At 58.9% G+C, this 26,489-nt stretch overlaps 3 protein-coding genes across 5 annotated transcripts in view; 1 reads left to right on the forward strand and 2 right to left on the reverse strand.

Moving 5' to 3' along the window:
* Positions 1–1,890: 1,890 nt before the first annotated feature.
* MED20 (mediator complex subunit 20) lies at positions 1,891–8,449 on the reverse strand. The gene is made up of 4 exons (XM_035347053.1): positions 8,366–8,449; positions 7,730–7,884; positions 5,803–6,056; positions 1,891–4,032 (listed from the first exon to the last, which is right to left on the reverse strand). Exons 1-4 carry the CDS (start codon positions 8,377–8,379, stop codon positions 3,817–3,819), a joined length of 639 nt encoding a protein of 212 aa, XP_035202944.1. The 5' UTR covers positions 8,380–8,449; the 3' UTR covers positions 1,891–3,816.
* A 97-nt stretch (positions 8,450–8,546) lies between these two features.
* Positions 8,547–11,894, forward strand: BYSL (bystin like). Its single transcript, XM_035347023.1, has 7 exons — positions 8,547–8,854; positions 8,950–9,109; positions 9,399–9,537; positions 9,906–10,039; positions 10,264–10,424; positions 10,931–11,033; positions 11,267–11,894. The coding sequence occupies exons 1-7, from the start codon at positions 8,581–8,583 to the stop codon at positions 11,613–11,615; spliced, it is 1,320 nt and encodes a 439-aa protein (XP_035202914.1). The 5' UTR covers positions 8,547–8,580; the 3' UTR covers positions 11,616–11,894.
* Positions 11,895–13,978: 2,084 nt separating this feature from the next.
* CCND3 (cyclin D3) overlaps positions 13,979–26,489 on the reverse strand; it is a 43,029-nt gene continuing 30,518 nt past the window's right edge. For 2 of the 3 annotated variants that reach the window (XM_035347049.1, XM_035347047.1), the window contains exons 2-5: positions 25,455–25,670; positions 18,522–18,681; positions 18,038–18,180; positions 13,979–15,494 (exon numbers count right to left, since the gene is read on the reverse strand). In XM_035347049.1, the coding sequence (XP_035202940.1) occupies positions 15,333–15,494; positions 18,038–18,180; positions 18,522–18,681; positions 25,455–25,625 (636 nt within the window). In that variant the 5' untranslated portion in view covers positions 25,626–25,670 and the 3' untranslated portion in view covers positions 13,979–15,332. Of the gene's footprint in view, positions 15,495–18,037; positions 18,181–18,521; positions 18,682–25,454; positions 25,676–26,489 lie in introns of all 3 variants that reach the window. The other variant, XM_035347048.1, reaches the window with a different exon arrangement.

The raw sequence follows: 26,489 nt of genomic DNA on the forward strand, positions 1-26,489 counted from the left end.
CCCCCAGGGCCCAGGGGGTGAGGCAGCCCAGAAGGCCCACAGAAAGCCCTGTCCCGCACACCGTGGTCACACAGAAACTGTTGGCACACACGCTGTTGTCCCACAAGCCACGCTGAGCCTGGCCTGAGGTCACCCAGAAGCCCCCAGATCACAGACTCCGTCCCCAAGGGAACGGCGCCCTGGTTTATCAGGGACAAAGGGACGCCAGCGCTGAGGCCGGGAGCAAAGGCTGTCCCCAGCAGGGGACGGCCACACTTCGGTGTCACCCATGGGCACAACTCACTTTTTTTTGCAGACTGAAGGAGGTAACTGCTGAGGATCTGAGGGCAGCACCGAGTTGGGGCAATGCTGCATGCGAGCGGTCGTGGAGGTGGCCCTGGTGATAGGAACCCGCAGGTCAGTGGTGTCACAGTGCCCACCCTTGTCCCAGAGAATGCCAGAACAGGATCCCCAGAACGCATGTCACAAGAAATCTGTGCAGCAGCTGCTGCAACAGGCTTTTGGCTGAAAGAACACCTAACCCCTGCCAAGGCATGGCAACAGGAGGACGCTGCTTCTTCTTGTGTGCTAAGATCAGGATGACAGTCCAGAAAAAATGAAACGCAATTAATTCCTTTGCACAGAGACAAAGCGCTCTCCCCAAACCCAGTCCCATCCCAGTAAGTGTTGAGGCAAAGCACTGCAATTTACTGCGACAGGTGGGAGCCTGCTGGCTTCTGCCGTGGCACAAGGACACTCCACAGTCTCCTTGTGAGCTCCTTCACCAGGCAGCCTTCCTACAAGTTCCACTTCCTTAGAGCTTTGTCATCCTTTCTCAACACCTTCCCTTTCTGAGCAGTGCCTGCTCTGCTTTGAACCCTACCTGCAAAGAAATCCACAGTCACGCACTTCTGAACAACGGCTCTCCGCTGGAACGAGCCCTTATTCTGTAATGCCTGCTAAGAATTAAAACTGAAGATTAATGAGGCCTTTATGTCCTCACTCCCTTTGTAAAGCCTAGCAGGGTGCAGCTGCTATGTAAGTACTTCTCCATAAAAAATGCCACAGCATGAAACAAAGCAAAACCCTACAGGATCCCCAGAGCAGCACTGCGACTTGGGCTCTGTCTCTACCACTGGAGTGTCAGTGACCCCGGTAACATCACTTAGCTTTCCCCCTCCTGGCAAAGCAGAGGCTGTGTGGATGCGAGGGTGAGACCCACATCCCCAGGATCCCCGATCCCCTCCAGGTCAGCCTTCAACTGACTAAAAGCAACAACTCTGGCCGTGATTTTGAGAGGTGCAGAAGCAGAAAGAAAAGGATCCACAAGGCTATGGGAATAGAGCTTGGCAGCCTCTCCCTCTAGATTTTACATTCACTGAGAAAACACTGGGGAGCAGCAGGAAAACAACCTTCCAGACCATGCCTTGACAGGCAAAATTAGGGTGGTTTTCAATTACACTGGCTCGATCCATTAACGTAACACAATTGAAAGCCCCCTGAAGACTTGTTAAGATGCAGACTAGCGTGTTCGAAGCCACGTTAACCTGCCATATTGATGCTGGGGGGGGGGGTTGGGGGGGCAGAATGAGGAGGATTACTGCAGCTAATAAGATTGGGGTGGGGGAAAAAACACAGTTATTTTGTCCGTCAAGAAAGTAAAAAGCCCCAGAGTAAAAGCAGCCCCTCGTGGGGCAGCTGATCCCCCCTTGTTTACGGAATGCAGTTACAGCAACGGGCGTTTTTGCCGAGACATAAAGGGCCAAATCCTCGCCCTCCTCACACGTGTGGAAACCTGCTGACGTCAATGGCTGTAATGGTGTAATTGAAGGCAGAACGTAGCTCAGGGGGTCCCGCTTTATTACCCCAGGAACAGTACAATGCATTAATAAGAACAGAAGTCCCCAGAGATTCCAGCACACGTTTTATATTTTTAAGACCATCTTTGGGGAATTAGGGGAAGCATTAGCAACGTTCGGCGTGACTAATCTGGTCATTAAAAGGAATTTTTTTTTAAAACCTTAAGATTTTAAAAGGGACAGAGCACTCAAATAACTATCTGTAAAAAAAAAAATACCATTTTGTTTTCCCAGCCACACGTAGCTGCGTGGATCGACAGCAGGTCAGCTTCTCTAACCATCCCTTGAAAATTAATAGTCCCGCTGAAGTCAGCGCACAAGTTATGAACCTGAGCAAACACTCGGTACACTCAGCACCCTGGAATTTCTCGGGTGCTTATGGTGCTTTGTGCCATTTATTACGGTTTATCAACCAGATCTTTCCGAACCCAGGGCTGATTAAATTTATTAAACGCCTACAGCACTCTAAGAGTTAATTAGGTTTACAGGTAGAAGTGATAATCAAAAAGAAGCCATTTCTAAATAATTAGTTCCCCCCCAGCCAGCAAATCAAGTAACAAAACAGCTTCTTTATTGCCTCCTGCTTCAGAAGGGAAAAATCTATTTAGGAGAAATCTGTTTCCGTTTTACGTGCTCTTCGGGCCCACATCTTGGCAAGAAACCAACAAATATTTTCTGAAAGAAAGATGCACACTGCTTCTTCACCAGGAACCCCCCGTCCCCCTTCCTAACAGTCCTCGTACCTTCCCTACACCCTTCTCTTCCTATGCAGGACGTGGGCTGCAGGGTTGGAACCCCGCTCAGCACAGCCTTCCCAGGAACCACGAAGGAAGTTCAGCACAAAGGTTGGTTGCTGAATGAGGGTGTTTCTGCTGATTCTGAGACCAGGCAGGGGGCAGAGCAGGGGGGAGAGAGGGAAAAATTACCGCTACAAGCCAGACAGATGCTGAATATGTAAAACCGGGGGGACAGATAGCTCAAAAGGGATCTAATTTCTCTGGTTTTCCTGCTGTAAAAATAAATCACCACTGAAAAATATTCAAGTGATATCACGTAGTTAAGCCTCACAATAAATTTTTGGCTCTTGTTCCCCAAATCCTTCCTTACTCCCGTAAATCTGCTGAAGTCACCAGGATTTCTCAAGTGAGAAATGGTGTGCGGGGATGGGACATTTATTAGAGGCCTTTCAAACAATGCGATAAAGCAGTTGGTATTCTTCTTCAGCACGTGAGAGGGTTCCTGCCAGCCTTATTTATTTATTTAGCACCGGGCTTCATCGGTAGCATCTGAGAGGTGGAAGATTTTAATACTCCCATCAGGTATAAAAAATGAAGGCAAGCTAAGAACATACCCGTAATAGGAAGGCAAGAATTCCTGTAGATTTTGCCACAGGGAAATTAGTTTGCTTCAGGGGTATAAAGCTCTTGAACCAAATCAAAGATAAAACTCAGCTACAGAACAGTCTCCACGCAACGGAAATTTTCAAGAGCTGTAAATAAACAATACAAACCAGCACAACGCTTGCTGGGCAGAAAGGCTCCGTCTCCTCACAAAAATACAGCTTTTTATTTCGGTGAAAAAAAAAAAACATGACACCTTCATGTGGGTATCTTAAGAAAATAGTAATAAAAGACCATCCTCTCTCGTGTAGCTGTTTGCATTCAAGGAAATTCCGCCCTTGCATGCGTTTGGCTGGAATTCCTCCTTTCCCTCCCTCTGCGGACAATCTGTAATCCCCTGCATGAAACACGGTCCTGAGAACCATCGCAGCCACGGGCCTGATCACAAAAAAAATACAAAGGGCAACAAGAAATGCGCACAGCATTCAAAACCTTTGCTGTGAAACGGGGCAAAGAGATTTCGAAGGAAAAAAACACCTTGGGTTGGTTCCAGTGCCGCTTTCTGGAGGGCCTCCCGATCCACATGGCAGGCAGAAAAGAGGATGTGGTCGCTCTGCACAGAGCCCCGGGGAGTCCTTTCATCTGATTCCTGCTACAGGCACCTGCTGCTGCTTGCGGATCTTGTTGAACAGCTCCATGTACTGAACCACTGTGTCCGCCGGGCTGTAGACGCTGTCGTGCTTGGTGCCAAACACGGACGGGACGCCGGGAGTGTGGTTCCCCATGAAGCTCTGCATGAACTCCATCAGCAGGTTCCAGCAGTCGTTGGCTATCACGCAGGGGCAGTACTCCACCTGCCAACAGAAACCGCAGCCCTGAAGCGCACAGCAGGGGCAATAACCCCGCAGGAGACAACACACGCTCCTCTCTGCCTCGCTGTAGTGAGATTTAACTTGGAGACACGTCTTTAGTCAAGGGTTTGAAGTCAGAGACCAACTTCTCAGTGCTGTGGTTGCAGAGGGATACACACCACTTTTTCCTTCTCTAAGGAGAGAACATTTAGCAAATCAAAGCAGGATGGACAAACATAAACAGGATATGCCGGGAACATGCAAGCAATCCCTTCAAAAGGGAAGAAAGGGAAAGGAAAAATACACCCTGCAAGTTCATTGCTCTTATTAAATCCCCAGCGGTGGAAGTCTTGGGACGTTGGTTCAAATGTTACATTAACTTTACCCCGTCCAAAAGCAAACTTCCTTCCCTTGAGCTGCTAAGCTGACAGCTTGTTTGGCTGTGACACCTCTCAGGTGCGCACTGGAAAAGCACTGGGATTTAAGGGCTTGCAGCCCCAGGGCAGGAGCATGTCCTAATGCAAAAAGAAGTTTCTTCTGAAAAGAAACTGCTAAACCAAACCAGAAGCAACCAGGCCACCTGGCAAATCTGGTCCTGAACTCAGGTTTCGGGTAGAACAAGCTTCTATGTAACCCCAGGTCAACAGCAGTGCTGCTGCCACTACAACATCTGTGTTTGTTCCAGCGGAGAAGAAACGAGCCATTTCTCAATCCCCATCCCTGCTGGCTAGGAACACCTGCCTGGGTAGATGCGGTGTGATTATTAATTATGGAGCAGATAACAGCACTTGGGTGTTTAGAAAAACAGATGCTCAGATTCTGGAAGACCTTTAAACATCTGATTCTCAGCTATCTCAAAGACTGCCAGGCACCAACGTACCGATGTCTGGACTCTGTCCTCCTCTGCTTTGCCCTTCCCCTGGCAGCCCAGCCCAGCTCCTTGCCATAACCGGAGATGTTTTAAAGCCCAGCTGAGGCTTGTCCACAGCGTGTGAGCCTTTGACTCACACTTGCATTCAGCCAAACACCTCCCCAGATGCCTTCCTAGATCCTCCCACGACCTGAAGCGTCTCCCTTTAGATTTCCAGGCTTGCTGCAGCACCCGCCAGCAGCTGGCACGCTGCACGGATGCTCTCGAGCCTCATCAGCAGTCACAGCGCTGCGCGGAGGGAGCGGAAGCCGTTTGATGACAGCCTTGGAGCCCACGTAGCGCCCCGTGGCGCAGCAATCCAGGTCGGCACCCCACGGGGCAGGACCGACGCGTGCAGCGCAGAGCTCGCTGCTGAGGAGGGAGCAGCCTTACACCGCGGGAGCAGAACCGAGCCGGGAGGGCACTGCTCTCCCCCAGGGCTGCTCGGCCCAGCCATTGTCCGCTTGGGATTGGGAAAGGAAGCCAAACCCAAATCAGCATTAAATTAGCAGCTGAAGAGGCTGCTTTCCCCGCCTCGGTGTGTTTATTAACCAGAAGTGCTCTGAACCAGCGCTGCGCGCCAGGTCTTTAAGCAGCTTTTCAGTTTGATGGCATCCCTTCAGGGTTCTGTTCATTGACGCTTCAATGACAGGCACAGCTGAGCCCTAAAGTACCTGCCTGAATTAAACCTTGCGAAAAGGAGACAAACGCTCTGCCTGCCGCGCACGTGAACGCGCCGAGTACAAACTAGGAGCACGACCAATGTGCACAAGCGGCGGGGGCTCAGGATTTCTGGTCAAGCCTCCAGCGTGCGATTTCCCTACCCGGAGCTGTATTTCGTACCCTTCAGCGAGGATTCTTACCTCCACGGATATCCCACGGGCGCTGGGACCCATCGTAACCGTGCCCACCTTCACCAAGAAGTCACAGTACTGGTAGCGGGTGCCCCGGCTCTCTATCTTGTTGGCCTTGGCATTCTGGAAGAAGCCTTTCAGCTTCACCATCAGGGTGTCAAAGTTGGCATCCGCTATGAGGCAGGGACCGTTTTCAAAGAGGGCGAAGCAGCTGAGGGGGTATTCGGAGTTGTGCATCACGTACATCAGCTTGCCTGTCTGCCCTGCAATAAGAGCGACGGTGTTTGGGGCTGTAAAACCAACAGTCCTGCGCTCGTATGGGATTTAAAGAAAGAAGTATCTGGCTTTGTCCTCCTCGCCGCCTCAACTCCAAGATCTTCCTGCTGTTCACACACGCTTTATCCTGCAGCTCAGTGAACAGGGGGCATTTACTTCGTAAGATTTAAAGGGGGGGAAAAAAAAATCTTACACAGCCCCCCCTTGGCCAAGGGGATCACGGCACAGCTCCAAGACCAGCGGGTGACTCGGATCCCCAGCAGACGGGGGCTCGGCACAGAGCACCCCCCGGATCCCGAGCACCCAGCGCTCCGCCCCGCAGTAACCGAGGGCCGGGCTTTGCCTCTTCTGCTTCTCACCAGCCGGCCCTGCGAAGCTGACGGGGGAAGCACGGGCCTGGCTCGCTCTGGAACGTGGGGTGCCCAGAAGGGCCATGCCCTGCTTTGATAGTGGGAACTGGTTCTCATTTATCTGCCTGGGTTAAAAAAGCCTTTCCGGACACGGCTGCGCAAGCTGCAGCTGCAGGGAAAGCGGCAAAAAGCCGCTCTCGTGCCTGCAAATGGATCTGTGGTGTGCAGGCACGCTGCAGAGAGGCTGTCAGGGCTCAGTGCTGACCTCTGCAGCCGCAGAGCCACCGGAGCGATGCTCACGAAGCGTTTTTAAAACCTGGGTGAAAATCCAAGTGCGCAGGAGGGGCGGAGAGGGCACAAGAGTCCCGAGGGGAGCAGGGCAAGCCGTTCCTTGGAGCTGCCGTGTTAGGTCCTGCTATGAAAAGAGGGAACCTGGGGTCTTCTGGGCACAGCCCTGGAAACAAGTGGGTCACATCACACCTCACGTTCCCCAGAGCTGCTGCCCGCTGCCCTGGGAGCTCTGCCCTACGTCCTGCAGCTTGCAGGCCTGCTGCCACCCCCTGCCCTCGAGTGCTCGCCCTCGAGAGGAGGGCACAGCAGCGGCCAGATGCCGCCAGCACCCTCACCCTCCGCAGCGCAAAAGGCAGCCTGCAAAACTACGCAGACGGAAGCAGCATCTTCAGGAGCCTCGGGGAAAAAACACGCCGACAGCAACGACGCCCGGCTGAGGTGCAAGCGTTCGAGCAGGGATCCTGAGGACAGGGCTCACCACGCAACGCAGCCACCCCCGGGAATGGAGGTAACCGTGGGGCGTGCACGTGAAGGGAACGCAGCACCGATGAGAGGACAGGGCGGCACGCTCACGCTGCTGGCCACGGGGCAGCCCCCGGCACGCAGCTCTGTCCACCAGCACTACCTGCAGGGATGTCGCAGCTCCCAGGGGAGCCTGTCTGCGAGGACAGCACGGATCCGCAGCACGCGTCTTCCACGGTAGAGAAAATATCCTGCAGGCAGAGAGCGAGCCAGCTGCTCGTTCCCCATGAGAGCTCAGCGTAACGAATAAAACAATCCCGACTGGCAGAAAAAGCTGCCGCCGTGTCCAAAACCTGCAGCAGAGCTCCAGACACGGCCACGATTTCAGCAGCACGCCGCGTGCGAGCTTAAAGGGAAGGCCACGGAGCGCCGCGGGGAGAAGCCAAGCCTCCGGGCTGCTGCTGGATGCCAGCAAACGCCCCCTTGTCCTTTTGGGGTGACCCAGCTGGGGGCTCCCAGACCCTCCCGGTGTCCCCCCCACCGCGGTGTCCCCCCACCTTGGTTGCTCATGGTGGAGGCGGCGGTGTGGTAGGTCTCGCAGTCGACGCAGAACGTGCCTTGCTTCTCGGCCCCCAGCAGCTCCAGCTTGCGCGTCAGCATCTCCACCGTCTGCTGCACGCTCTTGCCCTCGGCCACGGGCACCTGCGTCACGCTGGGTGCGTGGGGAGGGGGGATAAAGAGGCTTAGAGACCCCCGCAGCGCCTGGGTGGTGGGGACGCGGGTGGGCTAAGGGGGAGGGACACGGGTGGGAGCAAGGAGGGGACACCCGTGGGCTCACGGAGGGGACACGCGTTGGTGCAAGAGGGGACACGCATGGGGTCGGGGGGGACGCAGGTGGGCTCAAGGGGGGATATGGGTGGGCTCAAAGGGGTCATGCATGGGCTCAAGGGGGGAACACGGGTGGGTTCAACGGGGTGACACGCGTGGGCTCCCGGGACACACACCCACAGGGGCTCCCCAAGGCTGTGCTTGTTGCGCACCGCATCTCCAGCAACCCCCAGCTTAGGAGACCCCCCCCCCGCACCCCCTCCACGACACCCCCCGATACCTCCCCTTCGTGACAGCCCCACGGGGACGGCAAGAAGCAGAGGGGCGGCTGGGGACCCGACCCACCCCCAATTCCCCCCCCTCACCAGGTGACCCCCATCCCTCCCAGCTCTCCCGGCGCAGGAGGAAGCGGCGGCGGCGGAAGGGGCCGGGCGCGGCGGAAGGGGCCGGGCGCGGAGCCGCTTGGAGAGGGCGGGCGGGGGGACCTCGCGTGGGGCCGCCTCGCGTGGAGCACGAGGGGCTGGGGGGCCCAGCGCCGACCTCAGCAGCAGCACCGAAGCCCCTCGGAGCCTCCCCCACCATGCCCAAGGTTCGGCGGGCCCGGGGCTCCGAGACCGGAGCCGATCGCGCGTTGCCGCTGCCCGAGCAGCTCCTGCGGGACGCGGCCCCCCGGGCACGGGCACGGCGCGGCCGGGCCGAGGAGGAGGAGGATGAAGAGCAGGGCTGCCAAGGCTACGTGGACGCCCGGCTCTCCCGGCGCATCCTGCAGCAGGCACGGCGGCAGCAGGAGGAGCTGGAGGCCGAGCACGGCCCCGGAGCGCCCGCAGCCCCCCGGCACAGGAACGGGGGGCTGGGTGGGCCCCCCCCCCCCCCCCTCCGTGCCCCCCTGGATTCCCCCCGGGATCCGAGCTCTGGGATCTGGGCTCAAGCAAGGGTTTGGTCCCCGCAGGTCCGGCGCTGAGCGGCTCTGGGTCCGAGGAGGAGGAGGAGGAGGAGGATGAAGAGTGGCCCTCGCTGCAGCAGGCGGCGGCGCGGTGCGGGGAGGTGGTGGTGGACCCCGAGGATGAGAAGGCCATCGAGATGTTCATGAACAAGAACCCGCCGCTGAGGTGGGATGGGGGTAGAGGGGCCGAAGGGGTGGGGATGGAAGGTCCAAAGGGGATGGGGATGGAAGGGCCAAAGGGGATGGGGATCAAGGAACTGGGGATGGGGGGACTGAGGGGACAGGGACTGAGGAGCCAGAGGGGACGGGGATGGAGGGACTGAGGGGACAGGCATGGAGGGGCTGAGGGGACTGGGATGGCAGGGATGGGGACGGAGGGGTCACGGGGCTGCAGGCAGTGCCCACTGTTCCCCAGCGCTGTGCCCCCCGCCCATTCCCCCCTGCTCTCGCCCCAGGCGCACGCTGGCCGACATCATCATGGAGAAGATCACGGAGAAACAGACGGAGGTGGAGACGGCGCTCTCGGAGATCTCGGGCTGCCCCATGCCCCAGCTCGACCCCCGTGTCCTGGAAGTCTACAAGGGCGTCAGAGAGGTAAAGGCCAAACAGCTCTGCTCCGTGACTGCCACCCCTGCTGGCCCGCAGGGTGGCTGTCCCCATCCTCGCCCTGCACAGGCAGTGCCAGGTCTGTGCCACGCCAGCACAGCAGTGATGCAGGGCCCTCCCTTCCCACGTATCTGCTGGCAGCAGGCAGAGCGATGGGGACACTCGGGGCAATGAATGAATTCCCTGAGCACCGTGCATCGAGCAGGGACCCGGGACTGTCCTTTCCTAGTGGAGATGCGAAGGGAAGGGACAAATTTCTTACGGTCATAAGACAAATCCTACCAAGTCCCACAGCCCTGCTGTCAGTGCCTGCATGTCGCTGCCAGGCCTGCATCCATTTCTTTCCTTTTTTTAAGGTGCTGTCCAAATACAGGAGTGGGAAACTCCCCAAGGCGTTTAAAATCATTCCTGCCTTGTCCAACTGGGAGCAGATCCTCTACATTACAGATCCAGAGACGTGGACGGCCGCTGCCATGTACCAAGCCACCAGGTAAGATCATCTCTGGGAAATGCTGACCTTGGTTTTTTGCTTTCTAAGTGGAGCAAGATGTACAAAACACCAACCTGCATCCTGCTCTTGCCTCCCTCCTCCTGTGGAGTGGAGGAGTCGCAGGGGATCCCAATGCCCCGGCTCAGATGTCCTGTAAGAGTTTCCTGCAGTCACCTGCTCCCGAGCCTCAGCTCACCCCTCGCTTTCTGCTTTGCTTTTCCCAGGATATTTTCATCCAACCTGAAGGAGAGGATGGCCCAGAGGTTCTACAACCTGGTGCTGTTGCCGCGGGTCAGGGATGACATTGCTGAGTACAAGCGCCTCAACTTTCACCTCTACATGGCTTTGAAGAAGGCTCTGTTCAAGCCGGGAGCCTGGTTCAAAGGTAGGGACTCCCTGCAGGGCTGCACTTCGGATGCGGGAGCCTTTTGCTGTCTGCAGCAGCTGGGAAGCTCAGCAGGGCCACGTGTTGCACACCACTGCCTTTGCAGATTGCTCCTGTCGTGGCCGTGGGGGCTCAGGGGAGGAGGAGGAGGAGGGTGGAGAAGACATCAGCGAGATGCAGGGAGCCCCCTTGGTGGGCAAGGCAGCTTCCAACCCCCTGGGGGCCCATTGGCACCATAGGGGTACACAGCTACTGCCAGCCACATGGGATCCTTTGGAGGCTGTGAGCTGTCTCGGGCCTGATCTCTGCCTTGTCCAACAACCTGCGGGTGTTTGGAGCTGGATGCATGGCAGAGAGATGCTGCAGCCCTGTAACAGCTGGTGGAGGAGCTGGTATTCTGTAGGGTCAGGTGTGTCCCGAGACAGGAGAAGGGGCTGAACCTCGTGTCCTGCCGCTCCCCTTGCTGTGGTTAGGGCCGGCGGTGCCTCACTCTTCCCCCTCCGCAGGCATCCTCATTCCCCTGTGCGAGTCGGGGACCTGCACGCTGCGGGAGGCCATCATCATCGGCAGCATCCTCACCAAGTGCTCCATCCCCGTCCTCCACTCCAGGTAACGCAGCGGGGGGCAGCGGGGTCGGGTTGCTGGGGGTGGGGAGGGGAACAGCTCTCCTGTGGGGACAGCAGTGCAGTGCCACGGATCCATCCCTCAGCATCTCAGCGTTGGGGAGCTTTCCTCAGCTTTGTCCGGGGTTGAGATTCAAGGCTGCAGCACTGGGTCTGTCCCTTTAGCGTCTGGCTCGTGCTGGGCCTGCCCTGATCTGTGCTCTCCCTCTGCCCCCGCAGCGCGGCCATGCTGAAGATCGCCGAGATGCAGTACAGCGGTGCCAACAGCATCTTCCTCCGGCTGCTCATCGACAAGAAGTACGCGCTGCCCTTCCGCGTGGTGGATGCCCTCGTCTTCCACTTCCTGGCCTTCCGCACCGACCAGCGCGTCCTGCCCGTGCTGTGGCACCAGTGCTTCCTGGCCTTCGCCCAGCGCTACAAGGAGGACCTGTCCTCGGAGCAGAAGGAGGCGCTGCTCGAGCTGCTCAAGTTCCACAGCCACCCGCAGATCTCGCCGGAGATCCGCAGGGAGCTGGTGAACTCCAAGACGCGGGACGTGGAGGGGCAGCCGCCCGCAGCCATGGAGTGAGCAGCAAAAAAGCAGGGGAAAGCCGCAGCCTGAGCTGCTGCCGGGGCGTGCTGGATGCAGCTGGGAGCCCGCTGGGAGTGAAGCCTCCAGGAGGCGTGCAGGACCCTCCATCCCCGGGATCCTGCTGCTCCAAATGGAGCAGGCCCTGCCCACGCAGCCGGACCGCTCCCGCCGCTGCTCACCACGGGGCAGGGCAGCCCCGTGCCACCAGCACCTGGGAGAGCAGTTGGGTTTCTCCTCTTCCCGTATCGGAAAATAAAGCCGAAGCCAGGTCCTTCAGTCCCAGGGTGGTTCTGCCCCGCAGTCGCACCTCTCTTGGCTCCATCCTGCTGCCCTGTCCCCTCCCCGCCTTGCCTTGTCCCCAGCAGGTGGCAGAGCAAAGCCGCCAGCCCCGGGCTCCTTGTGGAGCTGCAGATCTAAGCCTGCACTGCAGGTGCTGTCCTGAGCCAAGGGAGAGCGGGGCTGCTGAGCAGTCGCTGCACTGTTGGATAAAGGTCGGGCTGTGAGCGTCTCCCTCCTGCAGGGGGAAGGGTGGGGGCACAGGGTTGAGCTCCCCCCCCACCCCCCCAGACCGTTTCCAGATCCCCAAACTGCCCTAAGGAAAAAAGTGCTCCTTTTGGTGCTCGATTGTTTCCTGAGCTTGGCTGTCACCAGGCAGAGGCAGGGGGCAGCAGCCGACCTGGGCCACCCCAGGGAGCCTGTGCAGGGCCAGAGCAGCCCAGCAGAGCCAGGAGCAGAGGGGAAATCCTCCAGTAAGAGCCCCCTGTCCTCACAGGGCTGCCAGCGGGCTGGGACAGGGGCAGCTTTTGATTACCCCATCCCTGCGCCGCTCCCTTAGGCGATCCTGTGGTCCGGGCCTCCTTGCTGCCTGGCTCCATCGGCACCCGCATCCTTCCTCCAGCCTCTTCTCCAATGAGCTCCCAAACGCTTCCTGGCTGCCCCCTTGGGTTTGCCTCAACTCAGCAAGGCTGGAGCAGCCCCAGCACCCCGGGGCTGCTGTCCTCGGCCAGCCAGCGATGCCGCACACGGCCGATTGCCCCCACACACGTATCCCCTCCGCTGGAAAGCCACCGGGGGCTTTTCCTCCCGTGTCCCACGAGGCGTTGCACCTCCCTGGGTGACACTGGTGCTGCAAGGCTTGTACCTCACACGTATCCAGCCCTGCCCCTGAAAGCAGCACTGAGTCTGGCACAGGCCAGGGGGAAAAGTCCCTTTGGCAGCGTGTTGCTGTGCTGAGCTCAGCCCCCTGCCACCTTCGCTTCACCCAGAGCTGGCACCTTCCCCAGTGACACAGCGGTGGCAGCAGCAGAAGCCACACGAAGAGGAGCAGCACGCAACACCCGGGCCGCCTGTGCACCGCAGCACGTTTTCCTTGGCTTCCTGATTTTTATCTCCCTTAAAGAAGCCAGAAGCTGATGAGTGAGGGCGATACCCGGGCTCACACCACGCACCCCGCGTGCTCCCTGCAGCGCAGCCCGAGCTGCTGCAGCACCGACCTGCAAGAGGGAGGCTTCGAAGGTGCTGGGGTGCGAAGTCGCTGCCTCCCCTCCAGCAGCTGCAAAACTGCTCAGCACGGGCACCGTGCCCACGGGAAGGCTCCTTCAGCACTCCCCCAGAGCACCTTGTCCATGTTCATCCAGCCCCGAGCCACCCCGGGGTGCTGCTCCCCATCCCGTGGCTGTGCAAAGCGGGGGGCAGGTGCCGTGGCATCGCCTCAGGCTCGCTCACTTCCATCTCCCTGCAGGGTTGGTGCTGACGGTGCCCTGCCCGCCCGTTCCTATTTCATCCTGCTCAGGAAACGCAGGGCTGGGGGCCTTCAGGAGCAGCCCCTGGGCTGGGGGATCTGCCCCAAGCCTGATTTGGGGCAGAGGCAGAGCTCAGCAGGGGCAGGTAACAAAGGGAAAACCCTCGACACGATCGTTCTCGTTTAAAATACTTTATTGTAACATCATAGGATCCTCTGATTTTCCCAGCAGCGGGACCTCGCATGTGAACACCAAACCAGTTTACTCTTAAATTAAAAACTCATTTATATATAAAAAATTTCCTCTTGTACAGACAGGCTCTGCACGCCCCCCGCCCGTCCTGCTAGCAGGAGTCAGTGGCAGATGGCTCCTCTCGACAACTCGGGCTGGGGGAAGAACAGCAGCCCCATCTTTTTCCACCTGATAAGACTTTTGTTTCTAGCGGCACCAAAAACGGAAGATTTCCACATCCTTCCCCACATCCCCCCCAGGAGGACGGCAGCCACAGATCCACGTGGCCGGCGGTCACCGAGCAGCAGCATTCTGCCTCCCATCCCTGCAGAGTCTCTCTGGCTTCTCCTAGTTAATACAATTCTACAAGGTAATAGTTCTCTTAGAAAAGCAGCATTATTTTTTTTTAAAAAAACACTTTTTTTATATAAAAACTAACAGACAGGATCAACAACAACAACGAAACAAAAACGCAATCACTTCTCAAATCAAGTGCGCAGCGAATATTCCACCCTGTGAGGACACAACGCGGACCCCCGTGAATGTACTGATTGAAAACAGCCCCCTCCTGAGTCACCCGAGATCCCTGCCTTGGAGGAGTGAAGATGCATTTCAGACTATAGCAGCACGTTCATATGGATTTCTTAAAATCTAGTCTGATGTCTGAGCTTCCTAAAAACCACCCGGCTTCCAAAGTGAGAGAGTCTCCCAGTGCTCAGGGAGCTAAGGAAGGGGACAAAGGGATAAAGGCACTTCAGGAAGGAGAGGAGACCAGCACCCAGGCCCCACGGCAAGGGACAGCAGGTCTTATTCCCTCCCCCTTTTTTGAGCAGTTAACAATAAATTAAGCAGCCTCGGTGGGGCAGCACAAAGCCAAGGTGATTTGCGAAGGTCTGCGTTTGGGCAGCGCCGTCCCCGCTCCGCACGCGCCCAAACCTCGCCCAAGAGGTTGCTCCCCGGGGACGAGGACTTGTGCTGTCCACGCGGAAAAGGAGCGCTTCCCCAAAGCAAGCCAAAAACCCGCAAATCCCAAATCTAATGGCAACAAGAATCAAGCCACACACACACCCCCAAGCAGAAGCAGCCACGCCAGCCCCCCCAGGAGCCACAGCTAACCCAGCACGAAGCGATCAGGACCCAGGGATCCACGAGCACCCTTCTCTCCTCCTGGATGCTTGTTCCTCGCGAGCCCAGCGGGCCGGCAGTGCCCCGGCCTGGGGAAGGAGGTGGGGGGCTACCAACGTTTTGGTCACGTAGGCCCGGGTACGAGGCTGGCTGTGCATGATCGATGGCCTACGCGGGGCTGGAAGTCATCAGGGTCAACGTACCCGAGGAGAGAGCAGACATCGGCACCCGGGCTCCGTGGAACACGAGCTGGGGAATGTTCTACAACTCCGTTTTGGATCCTGCTCCCCTCCCCGGCTACGCCTGCGCCCCACCACCACGAGGAGGGTCGCTTCACCCCTGCCTCCTGCAGAAGCCAGCGAGCAGAGTCCAAGCAGCGGTGAGCCCTGCCAGCCCCGATGGCCATCGTCGGAGCCCCCCAAACGCCTTCCTCCTGCCCCCCTCCGGCGCTCGAGGAGGGGAGATGGGCGAGCGCGAAGCCCTCGCCGTGCAGCCAGCAAGCGGAGCAAATCCTCGGCGTGCTTCGGGTGGGGAGGAGGGATGCAGTGACATTTGGGTGTCCGGGGCCAGGTCCTGTTGTCACGGGGCTGGGCGGCTCTTGGGAAGGGGAGGCTGGTCACAGGTTGATGTCCGTGACGTCTGTGGGCGTGCTGGTGGGCTGGCTGGCCGGGTAGGCAGCAGTCTTGGCGCTGCTGTATTCCTGCTGGCTTTGGGACGCTTGCTTCAGGCTCTCGGCTAAGGCTGCCTCAATCTGCTCCTGACAAGCTTTCAGGCAGTCCTGCGGGAGAAGGAATGGGAAAAAGAGGCCTCAGTTCTCTGCTGTTCACAGGTGAGTGCCTTAAGATAGCTCTGAGCAGCTGCTGGACCATCTCTCTGCCCCCTGGAGCATCTAAGCACACAGAAGAAGCCTTTTTCCTCCAGGTATCTCCAGCTTGTCTGTCCTTGATGCCCCAGGAGAACACTCTGGTTGCCTTCTCTCCCCTCAATCACGTTCCCGTGGAGGAGACGCCGCTGCCCATCAGGACCCAGCACAGCTCCGGCAGCAGAGCTCACGGCACGCAGCACGCGATTTCGGCATCGCGGCACTCAGCTGCCACCGGTAACCGGAGGGGCAGAGCCCAACATCGCTGGGCTGGCCGGGACCCACCCCGCAACCGAATTCCCGGGTCCAAACACAGGCAAGGGCGTGCACCTTGGAGACCCTCCTGCCTCCCCCAGGCCCTACACGCGAGGTCTCTCGGAGCTCACCGTGCATCTCCGCGGTCGCCCACCCGCCGGGAGCCTCCTGACACAGGGGGGGTCAGTGGGGAGCAGCCCCACGCTTACATCCCCACACGCCACACGCCATCAGTGCTGTTACAGGAGCGATGCTGTGACCACGCAGCTCCTCCCAGGGCTCTCACCCCCCTGCTCCTCACTCAGGAGCCTGCCTGACTCACCCGAGCCTCCCCAGGGAGCCCGGTGCCGGGGGCCACGCCAGCCCCACGAGCAGGGGACTGCGAGCAGCGGCGTATCTCTTACGGTAAGGGTAAACCCCTTTCTTCTCCCCCAGAAGCTGTGACCAGATGAGGAAACTCCTCTCCCTCGAGACGAGAGCGCTGTGACACCGAGGCGAGTCCCAAAAGGCCCAGCTCCCACCCCGCGGCTCTGCTGTCACCGCGGGGCATGAGGTGACATTTCGCACCTCCAGGCCGGAGCCCAGCTGCCTGCCGCGGGGCTGCGCGCGCTCGCTGGATATTGTCACACACCGAAATCTCTTACCAGGAATCCACCGCCGGTTCTTAGAAACTGACAGAGGATGTGGCGAGCAAAAATAGCAACGCCCACCTCCCCTTCCCCACGCTGCTTCCAGTAAGCAGCGGCCTCCAGCCCGCCCGCAGCCCGGCTCGCTGCTGGGCCGGCCCCGCTCCCGCCGCATCGGGCAGGGGGGATCGGGGGTCCCGGGGGGTTTAACGGAGCTGCCACCACCTTACGGCCTCTCTGCAGGGAGGGACGGAGGCTGAGGAGCATCTCGGGAGCCGCAGTTGGGCTCTCCGTAGGTAATTTTGGCAGAGATGTCAGATTTGTGTGGCTCAGCTGCGCGCAGCCAGGCTGTGAGCGAAGCCTGGGGCTGCCCAGGAGGCGGCTCGGCTCGGCCCGACCCCGTAGGGCAGCCGAGCTGTGGGGCTGCTCCAGCTCAGGGGCGCGTTGGGAAGCCAACGGGGCCTCATCCTGCTCTGCAAGGGCAGGGCAGCTCCAAGGCACAACCACAGCTCCAAAGCCCACGGGGAAACCGAGTCACAGCCCAGGGATGCTGAGAGGCCGGGAGCTCCCCCGGGGAGCCTGGCGGTGCTGCAGCCGCATCGCAGGAGCCGGGCAGGGGCTGTGTGTGCAGCACCCAGCACCCGGCTGGAGGGCAGCAGAGCCGTCCCCGGCCCTTTCGGCTCCCCTCCCTCTGCGGTGCTCTCCCTGCTTCCCACCTGTTCCCCCCAGCAGCCCTGACCCAGAGCGGGTTTCAGCTCCTGCCCCATTCACCGCAGCAGCTTGAGAGCAGCTGGCTGCACTGATTGACTTCCAAAAAGGGCTCCCGCAAACAAAAAAATAAAATAAAAAAAAAAAACACACAAAACCACACCAAGAAAGCAAGACGTCCTCCTGCCCCGTCCCCTGTGCCCACACAAAGCCCGGCTGCAGCCTCCCGCCCTCTCCCAAGCCGCGGCGCTGCCGTCAGGGGACTGAAACCAACCCGGCCTGGCTGCCAGCACCGCGCTCGGGCAGAAGAAAAGGATCAAAAGATAAATAAATAAAGAATAAAGGCTCCCGATTGCTTCACTGCAGCAGGAGCAGGACACAGGGAGCCCGACGGGTCCCCCTTCCCCATTCAAAGGGCAGCAGAGGGGTAGGCGGGTGCCCCCCGGCACCCCCAGTGCCAGCATCCCAAAAGGCTCCGTGCCCCCAGCCCCCTTCCCACCCCGGGCTGGGCACCTGCAACCAGACACCGTGGAGGTGAGCAGATGCCGAGCCCGGCTTCTCCCCCTGCCCCATCCCACCCCGTCAACCCGATCCTGCCGACACCTGTCTGCGCGGGGAACAGACGCTGCCCTTTGTGCCGCTCATCAAAGGCTCCCCAGCTCGCCCTGCTCCGCACAGATGGCGCTTGGGGGCCAGGAGCCGACCACAAGCATGGCCCTGATCAAGGGCACGGCGTTTGGAGATGCTCCCTAATCTCTAGGTGCTCTTCAAGCCAGGGTCAGCATCGTTACGGACACCTTATTTCCCCCTCAAAAGCAAGCTGCAGAAAGAGGAAGGGTTTCCAGTGGCAGACCCCCGGCCAGCACTCACCACCTCCGTGCCGGTGATGCCGGCCAGCAGCTCGGTGACGGCCTCGCCGCTGAAGTCGTTGACAGAGAGCGTCAGGCCGTGCATCGCCGCGCCGATGCTGCCCGTCGCAATCATGGAGGGCGGGTACATGACGAAAGTGTAGTCTGGAGCCAGGAGAGGGACAAAAAGCAGCTGTTAGCAGGGGTGGGTGCGAGCTGTGAGTTCTCGGGACGGTGATTTCCCTGGAAAACCAGCGAGGGCCAGGCAGAGGGGTGACTCCAGCTTAGCGCGGAGAAACAGGATCGGAGCCATGGAAAACAGGTGGAGCATCGCAACAGCAGCTTCCTTCAGCTACTTCTCAGGGACAGAAAACCAGTCGCTGAGCAGCAAAGTGCTCCGATTTGAGGGCAGGTGGGCACCCAGCGAGCCTGACTAAGCCCAGGCTGCCCCCCGGGACCACTGCCCACCCCCCCAGCAGATGGCTCCAGCGGGAGCAGGCACCCACCTGTGGCACACAGGGCAATAAAGGTCTGCGCGTGCTTCTTCACCAGCTCCATCTTGTCCTTAGGAAGCGGGAGGTGATGGAGGATGTGAGCCAGGAAATCGTTCGCTATCACCGAGACCAGGTCCCACTTTAGCTTCTCCAGGACCAGAACCTCCCAGTCCTGCACACAGACAGAGAGCACGTTACTCAGCGGGGCTTTGAGAAGCTCCCACCTGAACCACGGGCGGATAAGCCCAGAGCCTGGGGAAGAGCACACAGCACAATCCATCGGACAGGCAAAAAAAAAGAGGGCACATCCCCGCTCTGCCACCATAGCACAATGCCAGCCGTGAGCAAAGATCAGAAGAGGAAGCGCTAAGTCTGCTTTCTTCTTCCCCAGGCGCAGCCGGATCAGCCTTCTGCTCTGCAGGCACTCCTCTGGGCGCTCCTTTGCTCTGCAAGGCTGCAGCAGCAGCACACGTAATAAAAAGAGCAAGGGGCAGGAGGCACACCGCTCCCTGCTCCCCAAAGGAGAGCAGACGTCCAGCTGCCGGGAGCAGCCCAGCTCGGGGCTGGCAGGGGCACTCACTGCTCCCCGTTACCCCAAAGGGGAGGCAGCAGCTCAGCTCCCTGCGTGCCCCGACCCGGTCAGCGCACCGACCCCTCGCTGGGTGGTGACACGCAGCAGGCAGAGGCCCTGCACCCTGTCCCCTGCACCCCACGCTCCGAGCATCCCCGGCAGCTTCCCAGGAGGAGGAGGAGGAGGAGGAGGAGGAGGCACGGAACAGCCACACTGGCCCCCACCCTTCCCAGGGACACACAGCCAGTGCTTCCCAGTTAGATGCCAGCCGGCTGCTGGCTTCTCCATGCCACGTCGTGCCGCTCAGCCCGCACCTCCAGCAGGTTTCTGTGAGGCCTTCCCCTCGTCTCCACGCAGTCTGCAAGCTGGGGAGCAGGCGGGGGGGGGGGGGGGGGGGCTCAGTGCCCCCCACGGACTCCAGCTGGAGCAGAGCATCTGGGACCCCGCACTCGGTTCCCCGCTCTGCCATCGCTTCTGCTCCAGCCTCAGTGGTTCTGAGTCCCATCGACGGGGCTTAGCTGCGGCAGGGGCTGAGCAAACCCACCCGGAGGCCACGCATGCCCTGGGCTCGCTACGCTGGGCAGCTCTGATGTTCGTCTGGCCATGACTACACTAATCTCAGGAGAAGCAACAGCAGCATCTTCCTGAGATCATTTCTCTTCCCACCCGTGCAGGAGTGTCCCCAGCAGCCCGCACCCAGCCGCCCGGAGCCTCTCTGACTCCCCCACGAGACGTGATGGAAGCCTCCGGATCCCAAGCACGTGGCTTCCCACTTCCCTCCGCCCTCATCCTCGGGGTCAGCAGCGGATCTGGGTCTGGCACAAGGCTCTGGGTACGCCAGAAGCGGCGCAGAAGATGCTCCCGTGTCTCTCCTCCCCGATCGCAGGGGGAACAGCAGCCCTACAAGGAATCACAGCAGGAGCCGAGCATGCCTGGGCTCTGGGCTTGGAAGGACAGAGCTGAGCTGGGATTTGGATCAGGTGTCTTCGTTTCAGGGCCGAGCCCCAGCCAGCAGAGCATCTATTCTTTTCCAAGCGCTCTAAGATTACAAGGTCAGCGCTGCCCGCAGGACCGCCCGAACAGATGGATTTGAAGAAGTGAGAGTTGTTTTCATAAAGGCCGATCTCCGCTTTCTTTTTTCTTTTTTTTTTTTTTTTAAACCCACTCTTCCCCTTACACAACAATACCAGTTCTGAGTTGCTTAAGTGAGCAGCATTGCTCAACCTGCTTCGAGTCCCCCGCTAGCCCAAACGCGCTATTTGCCGCTTCGCAGCCCGTGCTTTTCCAACCAGAAAGCGGTGCCTCGCTGGAACACGCTCACCGGGCTCCCATATGGATGGCCAGCCTGCCAGGCTTTCTGCATTTTTAAGCCAAATCCGCAGAATAAAAGCAAGAAGGAACCTAGCGATGAGCTCCAGAGCCTCCGGACCGCAGCACAAGTCCTTTAGGGTGCCTGGTTCAACGAGGAGATGGCAGAAGGGGAGGGAGACCAGGCTTCATGGAAGAAGAAAAGAAAGGAGAGTGCTGGCCACTGGTTAAACCGCAGCCACACAGCAAGGTGACACACGAAAAGAGCTGTGAGGGATGGAGCACTGCGTTGTCCCTGCCGTCACTCAGCTGGAAGCCACCAAGGGCCAGCAGCCTCGCTAGGAAAGCCAGCTGCTTGCCTGAGCATCTGCCCAGCCCCCTGGGAAGCCGGGACACCAGTGGCACCTCGTGGGATCCGGCCACGAGGGTGCGAGCCGAGCAGCCCCAGCCTGAGCTCTGCACATGGGGGCAGCACGGCCCTTGTGCCGACCCAGGGCTGAGGTCCCAAAGAGGAGCCGGAGATCGCGGCTCTCAGAGCCAGCCCCGAATGGATCGCGGCACGAGGGGAGCCCAGCATCCGCCAGGCCCTTGCTCCTTGTCTCTTCCCAGAGCCACAAGCCAGCTCCTGGCAGGGGTGCGTGGCATTCACGCTGGTGTGGCAGAAAGCCCGGCCCTGCTGGGACACATCTCATCTCCAGGAGAAGATTCAGGGCGCAGGATCAGCGGCGAGAGCTCACCTGGGGCACGCTGGCTCCTGCCACACTGGAGCTGGCCCAGCACACCAGCCTGGCCAATCTGCAGCGCACAAAAGCAGCTCTTTTCCAGCTAATAAAAAGGTTTTCCAGCTTCTTGAAAACCTCGTTGGTACCAGGGGCCTGATCCTGAGGCTCAGCTGGCACTCGAGAGGCCGGCCGAAGGCGACAGGCGCCGAGGACTGTCACCGGCTCACAGGATTTAGGTGGGGGAAGCCGCTCTCCGGCCAAAACCCCCTGCTCCTCGCTTCTCTCCCGCTAACCCCTGGGATTTCCCACTCTCGGAGCAGCATGGCAGAATCTGTGAATCACTTTCTCTGTGGAAGAAGCAAAACAAAAGGCTCCAAGAGACAAGCAAGCAGCTTTGCGACAGCAGCGCCGCTCCGCACAGCAAACATCCTTTTCCTGGCATTTTGTTTTGCACCTAATTGAATTGCTCTCTGCCTGGCTAATGAAAGAGAGGAAGAAAGTGGAAAATGTTCCTTTGTTTCTCCGGTCCAACCTCCCCGTGGAAGGGCTGCAGGCTGCCAACGCTGCCCACCGAGCGTCCCATCACCGGGGCTGCACCCGGCGCCTTCCTGAAAGAGCTCCCCAGGCTCGGCCAGCGCCTGCAGGGCTGGGAAGTGCCCGGCAGCTGGGCTCTGCCTCTGCAGGCTCTGCACCCTTCATCTCTCCTGGCTGCATCCCCCAAAAGAAAAAAAAAAAAAGAGAGAAGGAAGGAAAGCAGCTAGCATTGCCCATCACCTCCCCTGCTCTGACAAGATTTCGCAGTCCTGTTGCAGTGACACAGCCTCAAGCCCCAGGCTGCTGCCTCTGCACCCCCACGGAGCGGGATCCGAGACACAAGCAGGGAGTTTTCCTCTTTTGCAGCTCTGCAAACTCAGGCTGGGATGCGCCAGGCGCGCCACCTCCTCTCCCCGTTGTGTGGTGACAGCCACCCTGCAAACCAAGCTCTACCCTCACCGCCACCCACGCGCGGCGTGCCTGCGAGGAGCCTGCGTGAACGCTGCTGGCAAGGCTGCGCAGGGAGCAGAGCCCAGCTCCTTCTCTGCAGCAGCCCTGCCCGCAGGAGAAAGGAAGTCGATTTTGTCACTCGGGTTGATAAGGTGCCATTTCTCATTACCACTGCCTCGATGAGCCGCCAGCAGAGCGGGAGCAGGCTGCACTCTGATGTGCTCGCGAGCTGACTCAAAAGGAGGGTGGAAAGAGCCGTCGCTGTTGGCCACCCACCCTCCCCAACAGCTACAGAAATGAGAAGCCACGAAAAGTCCAGCTGCAAATAGGAAACGTGGGGGGAACGTTTGTTTCCATCCCCGGAGCGCACCTCAAGGCTGGATGCCGGGGGTAAAGGTGCTGACTCCAGGTGCAGGAGCTGCCACATCCACTCCACCCGCGCGACACGCAGGAGGGGAACCACAAGCCTGCACCCTGGAAGGTCGACGCTTATCACGAGTGAGCAACCCTTCCTGCTCAGCTGTGACCCCTTTCTCCTGTTTTCACTCCTCATCGTCTGCTGTCACTGCTGCTTCCTTCATCGCCCGCCCGGTGGCTTGGCCCTGCCTGAGGTCTTTGCTAGGAAATACCTGGGATTTGAAGAACCGACCTCAGATCAAAGATCTCGGAGGCAAGTCAACGTGGCAGGGGCAAAGCAGGCAGATGCCCCCAAGCCACGGATGAAGGTGACCCACAGCTGCTCTCCCCAGCCCTCAAGCAGCTGAGCGCTCGCTCGCACAGCCCAGAAAGGTCTTTAAGAAAAAAAAAAAGACAAGCAAGGTAGGTTAGATAATGCCCTCGACGGAAATCCAACTTCCTCCAAATGGACAAGTCCCTTGTTGCATCATTTCCTTCTCCCTAGAATAACTTCATCAAGATTTTGTTTCAGATGTGTCCTTTCTAAACCGCTGAGCTGGTGCCAAGCATCCCTGCAAGAGAAGGAAGCAAACCAAGTGGGAAAGTGAGCCAGCTTCCTCCGAGGGCCCTGGGAGGACACGGTGGAAGCCGAAATGGCACGGCTCCACGAGAGGAGGCCAGGATGCGCCATTGTCCAAACCCTGATGAAGAAGCTCCCCTTCCCCTCCCCGCCCTCTTCCACCGACCGATTGTGAAAGAGAGGCGACACCGCCACGATTAGCACAGAGGAGGAAAAGAGCAGCAGCTCACCCTGGTTTTGTAATCAGGGCATTAACTCTTGTCAGGTCTCGGGGCGAAGCCAAACCTCTCACGGAGCTGCAGCCCTTACCTCCGCTCCACCTCTACAGAGAGCAAAGGGAAACCCGAGCGGGATCTGCTCCAGACAAGGAGCGTCGACCAAAAGCACGCCTGGTGAAGCCACTTTTGTCCATCCCAAGCGCGTATTGATGCTGGAGCTCCCTGGGCAGAGATCCAGGCTGGGTGTTCAGCCGTGCCCCACGCTGCGCTGAGCGTCCCAGTATTTTAGTGGGGAAAAAAAGTACAAAAAGGAGCTGCAGTACGGAGCCCTGCACAATCAGAAGGGAGCAGCAGGCAGCGTTTTACTCCTCCATCTCCACCCCAACGCTGGCTGGAGGAGGGAAGATGAATATTGTGGCACTGCTTAGCCACAGCTTCCTGCTGACAAACCCCTGGGGGAAGGAGAAAAGGCTCCAAGGGAGGAGGCAGCACTGCAGCAGAGCGAAGGAAAACCTCCAGGCTGGTGCTTCTTTCTGCGTGTCAGCACGTCCTCTGCCCACCACCCACCTGTTCTCTGAAGGAGCCTGCTACAAACAAAGCTTAAGTTTGTCTGAAAAAAGCAAACCTTCACCAAAAAGAAACCAAAGAGGAAGACACATCTGGGATCCGTGGCAGCCGCGTGCAAGGTGCCTACCAAGTCCAGCTCCTTGTGGCCCACGATCCGTGCTGCAGAAATGGCTAAAATCGCTGTGAAGGTGTCCCTTAACCTGCAGGGCTGACGGCAGCAGGGCCGCCCTCAAAGTCTGCATCGGAGAGGAAGACAGAGGCGAAGCACGGGAGCAAGTCATTACCCCGGGGCCAAGAGGAACCCTTCTGTTACAGGCTGGGATTAGCTTCACGTGATGAACCCAGTGCCGGGAATACTGATGGGTGAGGAACCGCTCCCAAGGATGAAACGTCACTGACAGCTGGACAAAACCTTTGCTCACAGTTTTTTGGGGCAGCCCCAGCAGCAAGGTGCTGCGGCACGACCACAGCCCAGCATCCAGAGAAGCAACAACCACCTGCATTTCCTCTGCGTTTCCATCCCTCACCACTATTCGCACTAACAATCCACGTGCTTTTTCCACGAGGGCTACGTATGGCAGCAGCCACCCCCAAACAACTGCAGGGAGAGGTATGGAGGTGAGGGGGTTTTCCACGACCTTCACCGGCGCTTGGAAAAAGCACGTTCAGAGCAGAGCTCCCGTTACCAGAACTGCCTTCCGACTCACACCTGAAAGTTTTGTGGGCTCGCTCCCCACCCTGGGGACACGCTCAGATCATCTCACCCACCCCCAGCCCAGAAAAAAAAACAGACATTTAATAAGGCGATGACTAACCCCGAGAAATTCTCATAGGCAAACCGTCTCCAGGGATGTTTGTCACTCGAGCCGAGGTGGCCGTTTCCTCCCGAGAGCTCTGAACTGACAGCACAGAGGGCCCCCGAGAAAAGGGGTTCTCCAGCGTCCTTCCCCCGCTGGCAACGCTGAGCCCAGAGGTTTGGATCTTTGCTTTGAACAGCTTTTATCAGACAAAAAGCTCTGCCTTCAGAGCCTACGCAGCTGCCACCCAAGTGTCTGACGGGACAGGCAGAGCAGCCCTGCTTTAACTCGGAGCAAGCTCCAAGCATTTCCATCACCCCTTCCCCTGGCAGCATCGTCAGCCTGGAAGGCACGACCCAGGTCCCAGATCACAGAAGCTCCCCACTTAATGCTTCCCCTCCTCCTGCTCTGCACTGTGCACATGCCTTTGTTCCCCAGAGCTGTCACTCGAGAGCAAAGCAGCCCAAGGAGCAAGCTCAGCGGGGCAGCTCCGTGCTGCCAGTGAGCACTTTAGGCTCAGGGGACGGTCTCTGGTGACAACGGAGGTGACAATCCTGCCCCACACAGCAGGGAACGAGGCTCTGCCACGATGGAAAGGGCTCCACCAACAGACCCAAATCCACCCGTGGCGAGGGGGTGAGGAGGTTGGCTGGGGAACACAGAGGAAGGTGGAGAAACAGGGGGAAAAAAAAACAACAGGAGGAGGAGACCCAGGGGCAGGTATGGTGCCAAGCAGCAGCGTGCAGGAGATAAGGGCTGGGGAGGGGCTGGAGGGCTCTCTGAGATAGGGGCGAGTGATTACCAGGAGCTGCTGAGGCGTGATGGAGTTGTCTGTGTAAATGCAGAGCTTCTCCACCGTAAGGGGCATGGTTTCTCGCAGCTTGGAAGCCAGCAGCATGCAGACCGCCCCCAGGAGCTGCAAGTGATTTTTCCGCACGGGGACTGAGGACAGGTAGCGATCCACGTAGTTCATGGCCAAGGGGAAGACCTCTTCTTCGCATTTCTGCTCCTCGCACACCTGACAAAACCCAAGCAAACAAAACAAAACAAAAAAGGAAAAAAAAAAGAAAAAAAAAAGGAAGTTTTAATCAGCACCGGACTCTCCAGATCCTGCCTGCACACCGCAGCTTCAAAGCTTCTGGTCGCGGCGGTGCTGCACGTTTATCTGCAGGGCTCTGACAGCTCCACAGGGCTAAGGAGTAAGTCAGCTACAGGTGTAAAGCCTACAGCTGCAGCGGGGTTACACTAGCAACAAGTGCTGCACGGCTCCATTCATCTTCCTGTGCAAAGCAGAAGAGCTTAAATGTAGTTAGAAAGAGCCCACAGAGACTTTAAGACCCCAAATCCTTTATTTGCAACCCCTCCACCCCCTGCCTTTTTCACTGCTCTCGGGGATGCCCGCAGCCGGCTGCCCAAGCTGCCCGTTTTCTGCTCTGGGAGGTCTCAGGACCTCAGGGAAAATCAGCAACTCCAGCAGCCTCCAGCTGGAGACCTACTGGTGCAGGATCCACTCCTGCCAATTCCACCCTCAGTGGCCCAGGGGCAAGGGAAGACTCGATGGTGGAGCCGTGCCTGGCTCCGGGAGTCTTCCTCCCTCCCCCCCAGCCGCACTCGCGCCACGGCCACGAGCAGAATCCCAGAGCTCCGAATTTCAGCCCTCCGCTCTAATCTCGCGACCAACATCACAACGCTGAAAGAAGGAAGTCGACGTGACCAACGCGGCCAGAAAATTATCGAGGTTTCTCCTCCAGCAGCAGCCAGCACCCCCGTTCTCCCCCAGCAGCGACGCCCCCCCTGCACGGGCTGCCAGCGCCGGCACGCAGCCATGCCCATGCCC

Source organism: Oxyura jamaicensis, chromosome 26 (genome assembly GCF_011077185.1).
Source record: "Oxyura jamaicensis isolate SHBP4307 breed ruddy duck chromosome 26, BPBGC_Ojam_1.0, whole genome shotgun sequence".
Lineage (NCBI taxonomy): Eukaryota > Metazoa > Chordata > Aves > Anseriformes > Anatidae > Oxyura > Oxyura jamaicensis.